This window comes from Podarcis vaucheri (assembly GCF_965113315.1).
Source record: "Podarcis vaucheri genome assembly, chromosome: 5".
In the NCBI taxonomy this organism is placed as follows: Eukaryota; Metazoa; Chordata; class Lepidosauria; order Squamata; family Lacertidae; genus Podarcis; species Podarcis vaucheri.
In genome coordinates, this window is record NC_138763.1 from 95,742,603 (window position 1) to 95,761,442 (window position 18,840).

General features: G+C 43.9%; 1 protein-coding gene across 1 annotated transcript in view; it reads right to left on the reverse strand.

The window, feature by feature from the left end:
- HELLS (helicase, lymphoid specific) overlaps window positions 1-18,414 on the reverse strand; it is a 32,402-nt gene extending 13,988 nt beyond the window's left edge. The window contains exons 1-11 of the mRNA XM_082223075.1: window positions 18,316-18,414; window positions 16,736-16,857; window positions 13,634-13,756; window positions 11,257-11,313; window positions 10,325-10,355; window positions 10,167-10,231; window positions 5,481-5,522; window positions 4,759-4,983; window positions 3,342-3,524; window positions 1,970-2,113; window positions 242-438 (exon numbers count right to left, since the gene is read on the reverse strand). Coding sequence (XP_082079201.1) covers window positions 242-438; window positions 1,970-2,113; window positions 3,342-3,524; window positions 4,759-4,983; window positions 5,481-5,522; window positions 10,167-10,231; window positions 10,325-10,355; window positions 11,257-11,313; window positions 13,634-13,756; window positions 16,736-16,857; window positions 18,316-18,361 — 1,235 coding nt within the window. The 5' untranslated portion in view covers window positions 18,362-18,414. The remainder of the gene's footprint in view (window positions 1-241; window positions 439-1,969; window positions 2,114-3,341; window positions 3,525-4,758; window positions 4,984-5,480; window positions 5,523-10,166; window positions 10,232-10,324; window positions 10,356-11,256; window positions 11,314-13,633; window positions 13,757-16,735; window positions 16,858-18,315) is intronic.
- Window positions 18,415-18,840: the final 426 nt, after the last annotated feature.

Here is an 18,840-nt window from a genome sequence, read left to right on the forward strand (position 1 = left end):
TAAACAGGGCCAAAAATGGAAGCGGCTTCTTCCTACAGAAAATGCCTCTTAACATAACCCCATCTGCTGTAAAGAGCGGTGGGAGCAATCTATGTAAGAATAGCCTGCTTTGCAGAAGATATATATTTCTTTTCAGGTATTAGAAGTTTGTCTGGGATTGTCGGCCATTTACCAAACTTCAGACATTTGCTATATCATATTTTAACATGGGGGGGGGGGGCGGGGAGAGTTCGCTGCCTACCTTTTCAAGTCATCAAACACATCAGGAAGCAGAAAATTAAGCAGGGACCAAAGCTCGGATAAGTTGTTTTGCAAGGGAGTTCCAGTTAACAGAAGTTTATTGTCGGTGCGAAACTGTTTTAATTCCCGTATAAGGCGGCAATTCATATTCTTAATCCTGTGTCCTTCATCCACTATCAAGTATTTCCAGTACAAGTTCTGGAGAAGAGAAATCACTGGTTACCTCAAAAAAACCCCACAGCCATCCATCCATATGCCCTTCTTTTCCACCAAAAGCTGATATATGTCAAACAGGGCTTATAACATTTCATCATCATTATCTCTTACTGTGTGTATTGTGTTAAGAGACAAATCCAACAGAAGCGGAAATTCAAAATTTCCAACAAGCAAAGAAAAAACCCACATACTTTTAAAAACATACTTTTCATTTGTGTCAATCTGTCCATTGCACACTTTCCCAAAAAAGGATAGTGACTGGATTAGTTAGCTGTGATATATTAGCAATTTGCCATAGCTTTTATATTGCTTTATTCTGCTTTCTAAGAGAAAATCATGACACTCATTACTTTGAGCAATTAAAACGTAATTTAACATGTTATAATACTAATAGACAGCCACTATTATTACCGGTATATATTTATTTATACCCCGTCATTCCGCCCGACAGGGACACAAGGTGGCTTACAGATAAAAACCAGAACAAATAAAAACATTGTTTCCCCCCTATCATTGACAAACAATTAAACATTAATAGGATAAAATATATTTCTATTAATAGCATACAGATAATTGCAATAAAACCAGCATGGCAACAGCCCTTTCATTAAAAGCAGTCCGTTGCCATAAGCCTATTGGACCAAGGCCTTCACCTGCCAGCAGAAAGACAACAAGGAGGGAGCCAGTCTAGCTTCTCCAGGGAGGGAGTCCAAAGTAGTCTAGGAGGAGCCACCACAGAGTAGCCCCTCTCCCACATCCCAAGCAAGTATGCCTGAAAGGATGGGACGACCAAGAGAAAGGCTCCCCCCAAAGAACTCAGAACCTGGGCATGTTTGTATCAGGTGAGGCGGTCTTTCACTATAAATAGTTGCTGTAAATTTAAACTTTGTCCTCAGTGCATCTGTAGTTTATATGCAGCACTGCTGCACTGATTACCACAGGTAGCAACACAACTCATCATTCGCCATACGTGCTGTTTGATTAGTAGCTTTGGACGCAGGTGGCGCTGTGGTCTAAACCACTGAGCCTAGGGCTTGCCAATCAGAAGGTCGGTGGTTCGAATCCCCATGACGGGGTGAGCTCCCATTTCTCTGTCGCAGCTCCTGCCAACCTAGCAGTTTGAAAGCACGTCAAAGTGCAAGTAGATAAATAGGTACCCCTCCAGCGGGAAGGTAAACGGTATTTCCGTGCGCTGCTCTGGTTCGCCAGAAGCGGCTTAGTCATGCTGGCCACATGACCTGGAAGCTGTAAGCCGGCTCCCTCGGCCAGTAAAGCGAGATGAGCGCCGCAACCCCAGAGTCATCCGTGACTGGACTTAACGGTCAGGGATCCTCTACCTTGACTTTTTTTTACTGGTACAATGATGCCATTTTATTCTGTCCACCTTCCAAAAGACTGATAACTTTGAACCTTCAACACTTAATGACCCCTCCTATTTCACACATAGCATCCGCTGCGGTTCTGTCAAGGACCAAGAGTGACCATACTTATGAAATAGCGTTTTCTTACGCACCTGAAGGGCATTTCTGTCTCTCATAGCTATTTCAAAAGAAGTAATGACCACGGGATGGACATTCAGAGAACCATCTCTCTTTCGGATTTTATGAACCAACGAACGCCGTTCTTGCTGGGTCCCGTGATACAGCATTATAGGAACCTAAAATTATTTTTTAAAAAACAAAAGTGTCAACCAAATCCTATGTAGACCCCATGGGTACAGTATTAGAATGCCATTTATTCCCCCAACACTTCCTCCGTATCCAAAGTTCAGGATGTGAATGCAATTTGCTTATGTAGCCAAACCCTCCCCCCCCCCGAAAAAAAACCCATTTATGCATGAGGGAGGTATCAGCAAGCTGAGAGGAATCCTGAGGTTTGCAGAAACAAACAAGAAAAACCCTTAAGGGGAACTCCCAACACGATTTCCCCAAAACAGCTCAGGAGCACCCGGAAGTAAGATTTATTCAGGCATTCTTTTCATATGTTTGGGAAACAGGGTTAAAGCAACAACCACCAGTACCAATTATAATAAGGTTAACATCTTCAACAATAGCAAAGAAAAGCAGGTAACACAGAGCAAGAAATACAGAAGGCGACGCTTCGGTAAGATGGTACTTATCACCTAGTTTTTAAGTATTTTAAAAAGTAAGTTTTTTCAATGTGCTGTCCAATCAGGGGAATATTTTAGTCAGTCTTTTAGTTTAACTAATTTGACTAAATGTTACGGTCCTCTTCCACGTCTCCAACTCCTCCTCTGTTGCCCCTCACATCCTCATTAACAAATAAGACATTTAAAGCCCTTAAGACAGGGGTGCCCAAACATTTTTCAAAGAGGGCCAAATTTGATGGAAGTGAACATGCATGAGGGCCGACCAAAGTTGAGCTTTTTTTAGGATTGAAGAGCTTTTTGGGGATTTCCCCCCAAGGTTTATTGACCTTTTTAGGATTTGACAGCAATAAATGAACTGACACAGGGGCCTGATAAAACCGGCTGGAGGGCCGAATTGGGCCCCAAAGCAGACTTTGGATATGCCTGCCTTAAGAACTAGCACAAATTAATTTATTAAGAGCTTGAAAAAACTGCTGGTCTATGACTGCAATACACTAGTTGGATTGGAAGATCTTGAAATGAGTGGACCTTGTTCCAAGACTGTCGTTTTAAGCAAACCCAGTTCTTATCCCATCATTGCAACTGCTTGGCAAAACTCCTTAACACACACACATACAGACCAATTCCAGAAGCCTTGGAAGTAGCTAAAAGTTCCCCCGGGAAATCACAGAATTGTAGAGTTGGGAGGGGCCTCAAGTGTCATCTAGTCCAAGGCAGGATGTGGTCCTCTCATAAAAAAAAGGTTTGTTCCATTACTTTAAAAGTCATTTTTTACCTTAGGAGTAAACCTTCTGAATTCTGCCATCCAGTTAGGAAGCGTGGAGAGGGGTCCACATACCAGAAATGGCCCAGTGACCCCTCTCTCTATCATCAATGCTATTGTTGCGATACATTGGATTGTCTTTCCTAAGCCCATTTCATCAGCCAAAATGCCATTGATGCCGTTCTCCCAGAGCATCTGCATACAACAGAGAGAGAAAAACATTTTCTTTACACCCGATTAATGGATATCATTGAAATTTGACTTGCCCAACATTTACAATCCAGTTAATGTTCTTTCACAAGTGTAGCATATTGTTTTCAAGAATTGCTTAATACAGTGGTGCCCCGCAAGACGAATGCCTCGCAAGACAGAAAACTCGCTAGACGAAAGAGCTTTCCGTTTTGGAGGTGCTTCGCAAAACAAATCTCCTATGGGCTTGCTTCGCAAGACGAAAATGTCTTGCGAGTTCCTGCGGGTTTTTTCCCCTTTCCCCCCTTTTCTAAGCCGCTAAGCCGCTTATCAGCTGATCCGATAAGCCGCTAAAAGCCGCTAATAGCGCTAATCCGTCAAAGGGCTTGCTTCGCAAGACGAAAAAACCACAAGACGAAGAGAATCACAGAACGGATTCTTTTCGTCTTGCGAGGCACCACTGTATTGGTAACAGTGATTATTGGACTGAGCTTCCGATGTACAGGCAAACCATGCTTTAGAGCTGCTTAGCTGCTTTCAGTTTCCATTTACTCAATATCCAAGTCTCTAGAAGCAGCATCCGCCGGAAATGGAACAGCCGCCATTACTGTTAAGTCAGGAACTACCATCAAACCTCAGTTAAAAGCTTCTTAGGCATCGTGGGGAATGGTGCATGAATTGTGGTCAAGTTAGGGGCGGATTTAGGGCGGTGTATTGATGCTTTTGAATTGTGGTGCTGGAGGAGACTCTTGAGAGTCCCATGGACTGCAAGAAGATCAAACCTATCCATTCTGAAGGAAATCAGCCCTGAGTGCTCACTGGAGGGACAGGTCCTGAAGCTGAGACTCCAATACTTTGGCCACCTCATGAGAAGAGAAGACTCCCTGGAAAAGACCCTGATGTTGGGAAAGATGGAGGGCACAAGGAGAAGGGGACAACAGCGGATGAGATGGTTGGACAGTGTTCTTGAAGCTACGAACATGAGTTTGACCAAACTGCAGGAGGCAGTGGAAGACAGGAGTGCCTGGCGCGCTCTGGTTCATGGGGTCATGAAGAGTCGGACATGACTAAACAACCAAGAACATTGTGCACACTCTGGGAAGGGTCCTAGAGTCCTTTCTCTTCCTTCCCAAAGCCTAGTTAATGCTTTCGCAGTTTGCCCCAAGCCCAACACCTCTTTACTCCCTTTTAGGAAGGCAGCTCAAGGGCGGGGGGGGGGGGGGTCGAGTTAAATCCTTACCCTAAGCCACTCCATGCCTTCAACTTGGTACCACCTCATTATCCCTCCAGTGAAGAGCTTGGGTTGTTGAAAAGGCACGGGCTGCCCGTTAAATTTCCGTACTGGGTCGACGAACTGCTTGGCAGTGTTACGCACCGCCTGTGCCAGTCTGTCCTTGATGATGCTATTTGAGTCCCCGTTATTCTGGAGTTCTTCTGTACATAGTTTTGGAGGAGAGCTTTCATTCTGCAGGAGGACGTTTATAGACAAATATTTCACAAACTTACTACGAATTTATAAATAAAGGCAAAGTACAAACGCCATCAAACATTATGATACAGAATGGGAGGATGAAAACTAAAACAGATAAAGAAAAGGGAATAGGCATGAATTCATGTGCTGCATCTTTTATCATCACAATCCAAGTCATCAAAATGTCACTTTATCCAAATCTTCTAAAATATATCCTCTCCACAAACTTAATTGAACCATTGGAAGGGGGGAGTTTCTATGTGTCTTTAGACCAAATAGCTTAAAAATAATCCAATTTAGATTCTCCTCTAGTTACTCTTCTTTGATATGTAATAAATCCATCTTCACAGTTGTTAAAGGAAATTTCAGAAACAAGCAAAAGGCTGCTGTGCCATGCTCATTTATGTACCGAAACATGAGGCGCTGATACAAAACGTGTAACTCCAAGGCAACCAGTATTTACAAACAAGATTTAAGCAAAGCTGATATACCTGATTTTCAACTCTGCTTTTCTTTGCAGCCGACAAGATTTCCTACCCAAAAAAGAGAGAGTACAACAATGAAATCATTCGTTGACAACTTAAAATGAACTTCTCAACATAAAATTCCACAGTGCAGTGACAAAAAAGGATATTAAAAGGCCAACTGGGAGGAAATGAAGGGCACACACATTTAACACAACATGAATATAATTCACACATGTCATCCATATACAGTATAACATATAGAAGCATTGCTGAGCATGCTAATGCACATCTAAAATATTTACTCCATGCGAGCACTCACGATGCCAGATAGCAAAAAATCAGAAAGAATGTGGGTGTTCATCACTCACCACATCCAGCCAATACTTTTGTCACAGTGTTTGTCTTCCTATGGGACACTGTGCCCCTAACCTAGATCATGGAAGCAAAATTTCATTAAGCCTTAGCTAAAATCTGGGGAGGGGAGGAGTGCATTGTTATTTTTACTAAATTTATATGGTCCTGGGCAGCCTACAAATCTGAGTAAAAATGACTATTAAAATCCAAACTTTTTTTTAAAAAAAAAACAACCACACATGAAAATGCAGCACAAAAGTCTCCTTTCTGGCAGATGAAACAATTAATCAGCAGCTTCGTTTGCAAAACCTGTTTGTTTGGAACACTAAAAAAGACACTGATAAGAAGGACTTCACTTGGCAGGGGTGCACACAGGAAGACCTCTGAAGAGGCTGAGAAATACGCCTGTGCAATGACATGAAAGTGGGACTAACTTCATCCCTGTGGAACAGGTAGAACATGGGTAGGCAAACTAAGGCCCCGGGTGCAGGATCCGGCCCAATCGCCTTCTAAATCCAGCCTGCGGACGGTCTGGGAATCAGCGTGTTTTTACATGAGTAGAATGTGTCCTTTTATTTAAAATGCATCTCTGGGTTATTTGTGGGGCATAGGTATTCACTCATTTTTTCCCCTTCAAAATAGTCCGGCCCCCCACAAGGTCTGAGGGACAGCCGACTGGCCTCCTGCTGAAAAGGTTTGCTGACCCCTGAGGTCGAAGGACAACAAGACAATAGTAACGACCCCCCCCCCCCCCCGGAGTCCAGGAACACCAGACAAAGCAGACTGCAAATATGGAACAGAGATTCTAAACCTCCAATGAGAAGGGCTTGTGCCTGTTTGGAAGAGGAAGAGGAAGAAGAAGAGGAAGAGGAGGAGGAGTTTGGATTTGATATCCTGCTTTATCACTACCCGAATGAGTCTCAAAGCTGCTAACATTCTCCTTTCCCTTCCTCCCCCACAACAAACACTCTATGAGGTGAGTGGGGCTGAGAGACTTCAGAGACGTGGGACTGGCCCAAGGTCACCCAGCAGCTGCATGTGGAGGAGCAGGGAAGCGAACCCGGTTCACCAGACTACGAGTCCACCGCTCTCAACCACTACACCACACTGGCTTTAGAAGGCCTAAAGCAGAGCTCTCCAAACGTGACACACTTTTTAGACACGGTGATTCAGTTTTATTAGCAAACCAGAGGTTAAACTAAACCCTTTCCAGCCCTGGGAGGAGTGTGGAGAACACTCGCATGACATATCCACAGACTGCAGCCGACACACTAGTTTGTCATGACACACAGATTGGAAAGCTCTGGCCTAAAGCGCTCTGAACCCTGTCTTTCCAAGTGCTCTCAGAAATACAAACAGTGGAAGAGAACAGCATGCAGAGCTAAGTACCATCGGCTTTCTTGTGCCTTCTGAAGCAGTTATTGCTGCTGCCAGTGCAGTTACAGCTCCTGGAATGACATCTCCTGATAAGCAGAGTGTTTTGAAAGGGTTCAGAAAAACCTGTTCTGCAAGTGAAGCCATCTGCCAGTGGCCAGCGAGGGCAGGTGCAAGAAGACTAATGAGAAGAATGATGTACCATCAGCACTCCTGTACCACAAACTCCGCAGCGATCCTACCGTTTTATATAGGGCAATTTTTTTCTGTTCCATCCTGTCTTCCAAATGCTTGATTGCACTTAGAGATTAACCTCCCCTCTGTTGAATTACAGATTTGGCGTACGACATTTAATTATTGGCTTCGCCTAAATATAAACCCCACTGGTCTACTACCCTTAGTATTGCCAGGTTGTCATAAGAGTGCTTGGGACTAAAATTGTCAACCAAAAGCTTTACTTTTCTGGTTTATCACCACAACAGTTACTAACACTGGGCTTCAGTAAAGCAAACAATTTAACTAGACAGCGCCTATATGATATCGAGTGACAGAATTATCTGGCCACAATAAGGAAATTTTGTCCATGGTATGATTATTTTCTACCTAGTCATTTGAGGAATTTAACAATTTCAAAATACAGATGCGCTTTCATTTTCGCAAGACTGAATATATTGCCTTTGGCTGTACTTGAGGGTCGATTTCAAAAAATTCCACTGGGAAAACAGTTATGTCCCTGTAGAGATGGCAGTATTGAACCCATGGCTCATGTACTTCTGGCTTGCACTCTTTATAAAGATTTGAGGAGTGAGGTTATTACCCCTCTATTATTCTCCATGTTGGGTTGCTAAACCATTCCTACTATGTCCTTTCTTTTAGCAGATCAAGATGATTAGGTGACAGCAAAAACTGCAAGGTTTTTAGTGGGGGCACTTAGAACAAGATCTGATTATTGATGTAAACCTCCAAAATATATTTTGTATAGTAAGTTTTTACCTCTATCTTCAGTACATTTTTATTTTATTGCTATGACTAGTGGCTAATGCTAGTGGAATGCTTTGCCACAAGAGACCAGGGCCCTGCGGGATCTGACATCTTTCCACAGGGCCTGCAAGACGGAGCTGTTCCGCCAGGCCTTTGGTTGGGGTCCATTCTGACTCCCCCCCTCTCCTTATAAGAACTTGTATGAAAGTGGCCCCCCAACTTTTCTCACAGGCTCATATAAGATCAGTGCAAACAGTTAGGCCGGTGAGCATTTAAGGTCCCCAACCCTAATCTGTGGGTTGCATTCTGACTGGATTTCACTTTGATTCTGATTTGATTTTAGGATGTATTTTAATTGATTGCCTGATTTTATGTTAATATATCATCACCACCACCATCAATCTTTATTATGGTCCAGAGACCCAACAAATCATTACAAAGCAATACACAATTCATACAGCCTAAAGGTAAAGGTACCCCTGCCCATATGGGCCAGTCATGTCCTACTCTAGGGTTGTGCGCCCATCTCACTTAAGAGGCCAGGGGCCAGCGCTGTCCGGAGACACTTCTGGGTCACGTGGCCAGCGTGACAAAGCTGCTCTGGCGAGCCAGCACCAGCGCAGCACACGGAAACGCCGTTTACCTTGCCGCTATAAAGCGGTACCTATTTATCTACTTGCACTTAGGGGTGCTTTCGAACTGCTAGGTGGGCAGGAGCTGGGACCGAAAGACGGGAGCTCATCCCGTCATGGGGATTCGAACCGCCGACCTTCTGATCAGCAAGTCCTAGGCACTGAGGTTTTACCCACAGCGCCACCCGCTTCCCTTCATACAGCCTACCTCCAGGTTAAACAAGCATTCTGTTCAGAATATAGGGATCATTGGTTCTTGAAACCACCGATAAAAACTTTGCCACTGCTAATGTTCTAGTGTTTGTCCGGTCTTCCAATAGGAACCTGACATAGTGAGCCTCTGATTTTCCCGGGAAAGGTACCAGCAAGGGTAATATCAATTCAGCCCTGGCTTGCTCATATTTTGCACAATGCAATAAAATATGTTTTATGGAATCGATGTCTTGAGCACACAAACAAAGTCTGCCCTGGTAGGGAACTCCTCTCAACCTGCCATCCAACACTGCAGAAGGAAAGACGTTTAGTCTGGCTTTGGTGAAAAGCCTTCGATAGTTTGATACTGTCCGGTTTTTAATGTAAGATGTTAACTTAAAGACATGCTCATATTGTACTCCTACTGCCAGCGGACTACAGATTGCGTATGATCGAGATCGCAAGTCACTGTGTGCATTATCCCATAATCTTTGCTTTAACTTCTTTAGGGCTCCTTCATAACCCAAGTAATACAGTTGGGGGGGGGGTTGACTGTTAACATATATTTGATGTTAGCCGCTCTGAGCCTGGTCTTGGCGAGGGTATAAATAAAATTTATTATCATCATCATCATTACTCCTCCTCCTCCATCTCTCATATCCACTTTTCTCTCTCTGCTTAGCTAAAGTTGCTCCAAGACACAGGGAGTAGCAAGGGAGGCCTTGACAGGGTTAAGGAGGCATGCCCAGGCTGCTCATAGCTTCAACATCCTGTTGCGCTGCCTGGGAACATTCCCATGCATGCAGGTAGGAAGGAAGAAACAAAATGGCATTTTAGGCTCCCTCCAGGTACAGACACCACCTCTTGAGGCAAGCGGATCAAATCCCAGCTATGCCTGTATTTTAAGAATGCCAGCTCTTCTACCCAAATCAGAATGCACCAGGAGCAGTACCTTGTATTAAAATAAATGGCGATATCCACTGAAAACCTTTTCTGTTCTCCTTGATAACATGGGTTCCCCTTTCAACTCACTGTGCCGTTAAAACAGATATTGTAAAGATGCCACCTAACTGAAAATTCAGAGTTGTTTACCGGACAGACTTGCATCAGGAAAAATCTCCACACAGCCATGAAAATCACTCAATAACCTTGGTGCATTTTCACCCTAGCTATTTACCTCTTTCGATATGACTTCCGAAATACTGTAGGTTTCGTCTTCTCTGGCTCTCTTCTTTTTTGCAGCTGAAACAAAGTATTGGACAGGAATCAGCAGCTGAACTTTTAACAGCAAAAACACAACAGGTTTTTTTTTTTAAAGAATGTGATAAGTCTTACCCAATTTTCCTTCTCTTCCATCATTTTCATTCTGAAGCAAAGCATTTAGGACAAAACCATTAACAAGCTTATATTTTATGTAAGAATGATTAATGAAATCACTGCTGCAAACAATTCTTCTCTATTATTTTACATAAAAACCTGGCCACAAACTATTTCCAAAGTATAAAGGTAAAGGCACCCCTGACCGTTAGGTCCAGTCGCGGATGACTCTGGGGTTGCGGCGCTCATCAAACCAGAGCAGTGCACAGAAACACAGTTTTCCAAAGTATACTTTAGTGCAAAAGGGTATAGGTAGTTGCTCCAATGATCTTCAAAATCATCATCATCATCACTATGGTCAGAAACTAGAGAACATACCAGCAATTGCAACAGAACTTTATGTACACACAAGGGTCTCTCTTTAATGTGTTTTAAAACAAATATTGCTTCACTGTATCAAACAGTATTTGACCTTTTTAAAAAATAAAACGCAAACAAAATAAAAAACCTAGCGTTACACTCCGAGTAGGGCCAATTAGTATCAACCCACCAATTTTAATGGGTCTACTCTTGTGAATGACCAATGCTGCATAGCCAAAGGGTTTCAGAAATACTTTTTTCTCAAGTCAGCCCTACACAGAACATATCTAGAAGTCTTCAAGTAGCAGAGTCTCTATCTTCCAGCAGATGGTTTAGCCAACCGACGCTGTTAAGAAGCAGTCCAGCTACAGCAAGAAGCTTCAAACCCAGGAACAGTTAGGAAAAGCAGAACCCACAGGCTATGGACTCCAGCCCCCAGTGCTTCTTCCAAACAGGGTCAAATTACCCATTTTCCACCTGGGTAACCAAAGCACTCTTATCTCCTTCAACCAGGAACTTAACTTTCTCCCACTATCACCCATGAAACCTTTCCCTAAAGAAAAGAATTTCCCTAATGAAAATTATTTTACCTTTGTAGTGTTTGGTGATGCTTTCTTCTTTTCTAGTTTTTCTTTCTTTCTTTGCTCCTTAAAGAAAGAAAAAGAACGCACATGTTTCTGTCCACCCAAATCTCTCAAGCATTTTAAAACTGGGATGAAAAATACCGCAACAGATTTAAATGTCCAATGCACCCTAGGAACAAGGTTGAAAGCACACAACAGTTTACCAATCTTATTAACAGCAAGTAAAAAGACTCTAAACTCCTCAATACAGGCATTTTATGTTGACATGTTTCTATCCAGGGTCCAGATCTGAAAGTTGCCACCAAGTTAAGGAAATATTCCACTTGCCACTCAATGGCTGTGAAACATCTATTCTGCAAGTAAGAATTTGTTTCCTTTTATTTCTTTACACTAAGAGGCAAGCATGTTTTACGCCTCAACCACTACTGTGGCATTTTGAGACAGTGTGTCTACATTCTATATTCTGTAAATACTGGAAGAAATAGTGCTGGCAGCTGAAAGAAGGGAATGTTTGGACAGCAAAACGAATTTAACATATTTAAATGTGATACTGGGAAACAAACCATTCTATCTCCATTCTTAAAATGACCTTGTAGCAGACTTGTAAAAAGCTTAAAGGTAAAGGTAAAGGGACCCCTGACCATTAGGTCCAGTCGTGGCCGACTCTGGGGTTGCGGAGCTCATCTCGCATTACTGGCCGAGGAAGCCAGCATTTGTCTGCAGACAGCTTCCGGGTCATGTGTCCAGCATGACTAAGCTGCTTCTGGCCAACCAGAGCAGCACACGGAAATGCTGTTTACCTTCCTGCTGGAGCGGTACCTATTTATCTACTTGTACTTTGACATGCTTTTGAACTGCTAGGTTGGCAGGAGCAGGGACCGAGCAACGGGAGCTCACCCTGTCGTGGGGATTCGAACCACTGACCTTCTGATCGGCAAGTCCTAGGCTCTGTGGTTTAACTCACAGAGCCACCCACATCCCTTAAAACAACACTCTAAATCTACCCTGCTTCATGTACTGTCTTGCAACTTTCAGAGCCAGTGTTAAATGAATGCTGTTGAAATTATGGGTAAGAATTGAACTTTCAAGAGTCTACACAAGTAAAAAAGGAGACCAAATATAGAAATAGCTTCATTTTTATTATGATGAATGCTGAGTGTCCAAAATGTTACGGATACTTCTCAATGGCTGTGCTAAGATGTCCTGAGAACTGCATCAACGCCCGAGTTCTAAACTCTGGTAAATATTAACCATGGTTTGCTGCAATAAGCCAGCTTCATAACCCATTGTTTGAAGGCTCGTTTCAAACAAACAATATTTAAAACTAATCATTGTTCAATTCAGAAAAACAATCTGTGGCTAAGCATAAATGAAACTGAAAGGTTCTCAACCCTTCTTCACAGCCAGAGGGGAAGGCATGTGAACCTGAGACTCACATCAGTGTACAATGACACAACTGTGATTGGGCTCATCTCTGAAAGGGAGGGTGAAACCGATTATAGAGATGAGGTGGAGCGGCTGACAGAGTGGTGCAGAGCTAACAACTTGCTCATAAATACAAGGAAGACAAAGGAGCTTGTGGTGGACTTCAGGAGACAGAAGAGCAACATCCAGCCACTTTTGATTGATGGGGTCTGTGTGGAGAGGGTAACAATGTTCAGATTTTTGGGCATTGAATTACAAGAGGATCTGTCCTGGAGTGTCAACACAAGGGGGCTTGTGAAGAAGGCGCAGCAGAGACTGTACTTTTTGAGAATACTAAGGAAAAACCATCTTCCGCAGAAACTGCTGCTTGCCTTCTATCACTGTGCCATTGAGAGCGTGCTCACTTATGGCTTATGTGTGTGGTACGGAAGCTGTACTGCCCAGGACAGGATGGGGCTGTGCAGGGTTGTTAAGGCAGCAGAGAGCATTGTTGGCTGCCCACTCTCCACCTTAGAGCAGATTTATGCCACAAGGTGCCATAGGAAGGCACTGGACATAGTAAAAGATCCATCGCATCCTGGTCACTGTCTCTTCGAGCTCTTGCCGTCGGGACGGAGATACAGGACGATGAAGACAAGAACGAGCCGTCTTAAGAACAGCTTCTTCTCCAGAGCGATCTCGGCCCTGAATGGGAAGCCCGGACTTTGAAAGTCATATAATCTCCCTTGCTGTATTATACTGTATTGTTTAATTAGTGTTTTTATGGAGCAGTCAAGTAATTTCGTTGTCCCCGAAGGGGGCAATGACAATAAAGATATTATTATTATTATTATTATTATTATTATTATTATTATTATTGTTGTTGTTGTTGTTGTTGTTGTTGTTGTTAATAATAATAATGTACTTTATCAGACACACAAGTCTAATTTCTTCACTTCCAGCTTTAGAGCACACTTACCTCCAGCTGCTGCTGTTCCATTTTGGTCAGCAAGAACTTTGAGTAAATGTTGCTTTTCTCAAGCAAGTGTTGAAGCCTCTTGTAGCGCATTTCAGTTGAGTCTCTGTCCCAGGACATGCGAGCCTAGGAGACAAACAAGAAGCCATTATCAGCAGTAACTCAGTGTGGTATTATTGCAGCCATTAAAATGCACAGCACATTGTCAATAGAAAGGGAAACCAATATTAAACCGAGGTCACTCAACTCTTCTTTAGCTTTCCCCAAGAAGTATTGGAAATATAGCTGTGTTAAACCGGAGAGAATTCACACTACTACACTGCCCAGAGTTTCCTGATGAGAAGCCGTGGTTTCACTCGTTTTGCACCTGCTGTAGTTATGCTCTGAATCTCATGCCTTTGGAATACAAACAAGAGATCCAAAGGGACCAGGAGGGTTAAACAGAGTATGAGAAGCTTGCATCTGTCAGCTTAACCATAGGCCTTAATAAGATGAAAGGAGATAACGCTGCTGTTGGGACGCCTTTTCCTCCTCTTTCTAAAAGGATGAATGTTGTTGTTGTCTTTCATCGCAACCAAATTTTATTTCAAAAAATCTCTGGAGAGTTTGCCCCAAAGAATTAGATGGGCAGTTTGACTGAATTTAAATCTGAAATGTGGTATTTTACAATACAGTGGTACCTCAGGTTACATACGCTTCAGGTTACATACGCTTCAGGTTACAGACTCCACAAACCCAGAAATAGTGCCTCGGGTTAAGAACTTTGCTTCAGGATGAGAACAGAAATCGTGTGGCAGCAGCGGGAGGCCTCATTAGCTAAAGTGGTGCTTCAGGTTAAGAACAGTTTCAGGTTAAGAACGGTACCACTGTAATTGGTCACAACATCAACCATAGTGCAAGCGTTAATCAACATCACCTTCTGGGATAGCACCATTCATGATGCAAGAGCTGCCTCAATCAATTTATGTAGGGCCTTTTTAAAGTTCCAGATTACGCTACCCAACATTTCCTTAATCTAAATGATGGAAGCCCTAGAAAGCAGGATGCATCTGAACACACGCTTACTAGCCAGGCTTCAAATTAAAGGGAAACACCAAACGCCATACATTTTATTCCCATTCTTTAAAACATATCCTCCATCCTTGGAGAAAAGGGCCCAGGAAAGTAGGGGAACCATCAGAGTAACCGATTTTCTTAAGGAAATAACATAAAATGTATTTATATTCAGCACTAGACACTTCAGTCAAAAAAAAGGGGGTGTTAAGGACTACAGTGGTACCTCGGGTTACAGACGCTTCAGGTTACAGACTCCACTAACCCCGAAATAGAACCTCAGGTTAAGAACTTTGTTTCAGGATGAGAACAGAAATCACACGGTGGCGGCAGCGGGAGGCCCCATTAGCTAAAGTGGTCTTCAGGTTAAGAACAGTTTCAGGTTAAGAACGGACCTCTGGAACGAATTAAGTTCTTAACCTGAGGTACCACTGTATTAATATTGGCTGTATGTCCAAAAAATCTTAAGAAAATGAAAAGCTGTGACAATTTTGACCTTGGAAAAATGTATTACGATGCCCCTTTAATTTTCTGGTTCTGTATTTTGGGTAAGTTATGGTCACATTGCTAAACCAGCTTTATTACATTCGCTGCCTTGAACAGGAAGGGAAGAAAATCCTCAATTCAAGAGTGGCTTGAAGAATTAGGCTGCTTGGAGCATGTGTGGTCGACCCACCAGAAGAACATTCAGAGGTAGCTGTAAACGGAGCTGTTCGAAGGGACAAGATGGTGCTCCATTCTACACTTTTATGTTAATCTCTTAAAAGTTCTTAAGTAACCTAGAAATTTAAAAGGTAAAGGGACCCCTGACCATTAGGCCCAGTCGTGACCGACTCTGGGGTTGCGGCGCTCATTTCGCTTTACTGGCCGAGGGAGCCGGCTTCCGGGTCATGTGGCCAGCATGACTAAGCCACTTCTGGTGAAGCAGAGCAGCGCACGGAAATGCCATTTACCTTCCCGCCAGAGAGGTACCTATTTATCTACTTGCACTTTGTGCTTTCGAACTGCTAGGTTGGCAGGAGCAGGGACTGAGCAACGGGAGCTCACCCCGTCGTGGGGATTTGAACCACCGACCTTCTGATCGGCAAGTCCTAGGCTCTGTGGTTTTTAACCCACAGGGCCACCCGTGTCCCATAACCCAGAACTTTACGCTGTATCGAATGCTCCAATTCTACATGTGCAACAGAACTTTCCTCAGCTCTCCTCTGAACATCCTCGATATCTGCTTCAGAGGGCTGGGGGAAGAGACAAAATGCAAGTCCCATTGTGCGAGCTCTGAGCACACAGCCCTAGATATGACCCACTACGGTGGTACCTCAGGTTACATACACTTCAGGTTACATACGTTTCAGGTTACAGACTCCGCTAACCCAGAAACAGTACCTCGGGTTAAGAACTTTGCTTCAGGGTGAGAACAGAAATCGCGCTCCGGCGGCGCGGCAGCAGTGGGAGGCCCCATTAGCTAAAGTGGTGCTTCAGGTTAAGAACAGTTTCAGGTTAAGTAGGGACCTCTGGAATGAATTAAGTACTTAACCCGAGGTACCACTGTATTTCCATCATGCAAGTGATAATTAAGGGCATGATTTACCATTGGCCTCTGGATGGCCACTGCGGGGGAAACAGATGCCGGATGGGGGAGACAGGCCTTTGGCGTGACCCAGCTCATCTTGGGTTCTTAAGTGATTAACAGATTATGGGAATTTTTCAACAAGCCAGTACCAGGTAGAAGGGATCTCACTTCAATGCCTACAGCAAATTTTTCAACCTGCAAGCTGAAACAAGTATCTATAAATCACCTTGGTTTGGACTGCAGCATTGTCACAAAGCCAGCTGTGACTGCTTTTAATTTCAGGCAAGCTGTGTTTCTTATTTATTATATAGTTTATTTCTTGGGTTATTCTGCGAGCTGCCCAGAAGCCTTTTATGAGGAACGGCAGGGCACAAATACTTCAAATAAAAGGATTTCTAGTTATTGCTTATTAATAAATGCATACTCCACCCCCCCCTTAAACCCAAACACTCCTTGGAGAACTTGCAGCAAACGCACTTTACCTTCTCCATTATCTGCCTCTCTTCCTCTATTCCTTCTGCCTCAAGCTGCTTCTCCTCCTGCAACATCGCTGCTGTGATTTCGGTGGCTCCAGCTTCTGCACCCATGTCTTCCTGCAGGTGTCCTAAAGAAAAACACAAGGGAAGCATGACTAGGAAACCGTTAACATGGTCTAGGGCAGTGTTCCCCAACCCTGGGCCTCCAGCTGTTTTTGGACTACAACTCCCATCATCAGTGGTCAAGGATGATGGGAGTTGTAGTCCAAAAACAGCTGTAGGCCCAAGGTTGGGGAACACTGGTCTAGGGCACCTGGGCAAAAATAAAAGCAGGCCAGGGAGAGGGGGCAGCACACACACACACACACACACACACAGTATCTGTTGCTTCTTAAAATAAAAAAAATTCCTTCCAGTAGCACCTTAAAGACCAACTAAGTTAGTTCTTGGTATGAGCTTTCGTGTGCATGCACACTTCTTCAGATAGCAAAGTGTGCATGCACACGAAAGCTCATACCAAGAACTAACTTAGTTGGTCTTTAAGGTGCTACTGGAAGGAATTTTTTTATTTTGACTATGGCAGACCAACACGGCTACCTATCTGTAACTGTTGCTTCTTATTGTGTGTTACACCCCCCCCCCCCGCATATATAAAACACAGTACTTGTTGGTTCTAGCTCCTGAATCCTCTATCTTAAAAGACTTCCAAACCCTTTGCCACCATCTATTTCCCGAATTCTTCCATCGTCCCCCCTTGTTGTCTCTTCATAATATAGCGTTCATCAAGAACAATACAAACAAGTAACGGATACCGGTCACCAGCTACAAAGCGAAATGAGGTGGAAAATAATAGCAGCATGTTAAGTTTTACTTTGGCTTGGGGATCAGTGCTACAAACTTTTCTCTTTGTTTGTTTTTTGGAGGGGGGAGGAAAGCTGCACCCTACTTTGCTAAATTCCGACTTATCCTCATGAAGGAGGTTATAATCCCACCAACACCAGCCCCATATTTTTTTTCACCTCTCTGACTTCCCTCCTCTCGCATACCTATATAGATATTTATAAAAACAAATATCTATAGATATATATTTATATAGAGAGATGTATATATTTAATATTTAGATAATATAATATATTTAATATAATATAATATATTTAGATATATAGATATATTTAGATATAGATTTATATATTATATATATAGTCATATATAGTTATATATATCTATAGATAATACATAGAGAGCTCCTCCAGGCTTCCAGAGCTACCATCGAGCCAAAGCGATGGCGGCGTGCAAAGAACAATACATAGAAAAAAGAAGGGCGCTTATTATTTTTTTGGAGGGGAGCGCACTCTGCACATGCTCTAGGGCAACCTCGGGGGAGGTAGCCTCGCCTGCACAATAAGCGATAAAAAGAAGGGCGCTGCTGCTGCTGGGATTTCCTTCCCGGGCTTTCCGCGGGCGAGGCGGAGAGAGAGCACGAGCGCTCTGCACATGCTCGGGAGACCCCTTAGCCCACAATAAACATCCCTTCCCCCCACCCGGACCCTGAGGAGGCAGCCCGGCCTCCCTTGGCGGCTCCCCACCTGCGTGGCTCCCGGACGAGGCTCCGCCGTTCTCCTCCACGGGCATCGCGCCGCCGCTTCTGACTCGCGCCGGGTTTCGAACGCCTCGCGGCGCTTCCGGCGGAGGAGGGGGTAAAAAAAAAAAATCCGCGCGCTTTCCAAATATCGCGAGAAGAGGGGGAACGAAGCGGCGCTTTCGCGGGAAACTCCCGAGACGACAAATCTCTAGAGAGATAGCAGAGGGAAAAGGGTAGAGGGACGCGCTGCGGGCTTCTCGAGGGGAGTTGCCGGCTCAGGATAGCCGTGGGGAGTTGGGGGGGGAGAGAGGGACCCCAGGGGTCATCTAGTCCGAACCCCGCGAGGCAGGGTTCCGTAGTCCGACGTCGGGAGTCCGAGATTCGGAGTTCCATGCTCTACTACGGGCTGAGCTATTTGCCCCTTTCGCCCGCGTTGTAAGAGTCAGTCCGGAGGCGAAATGGCAGAAACCCAATATATTTCTAACGTAGCTGTTTCAGGGAGAACTGCGTTGTGGTTATTGCTACTGTT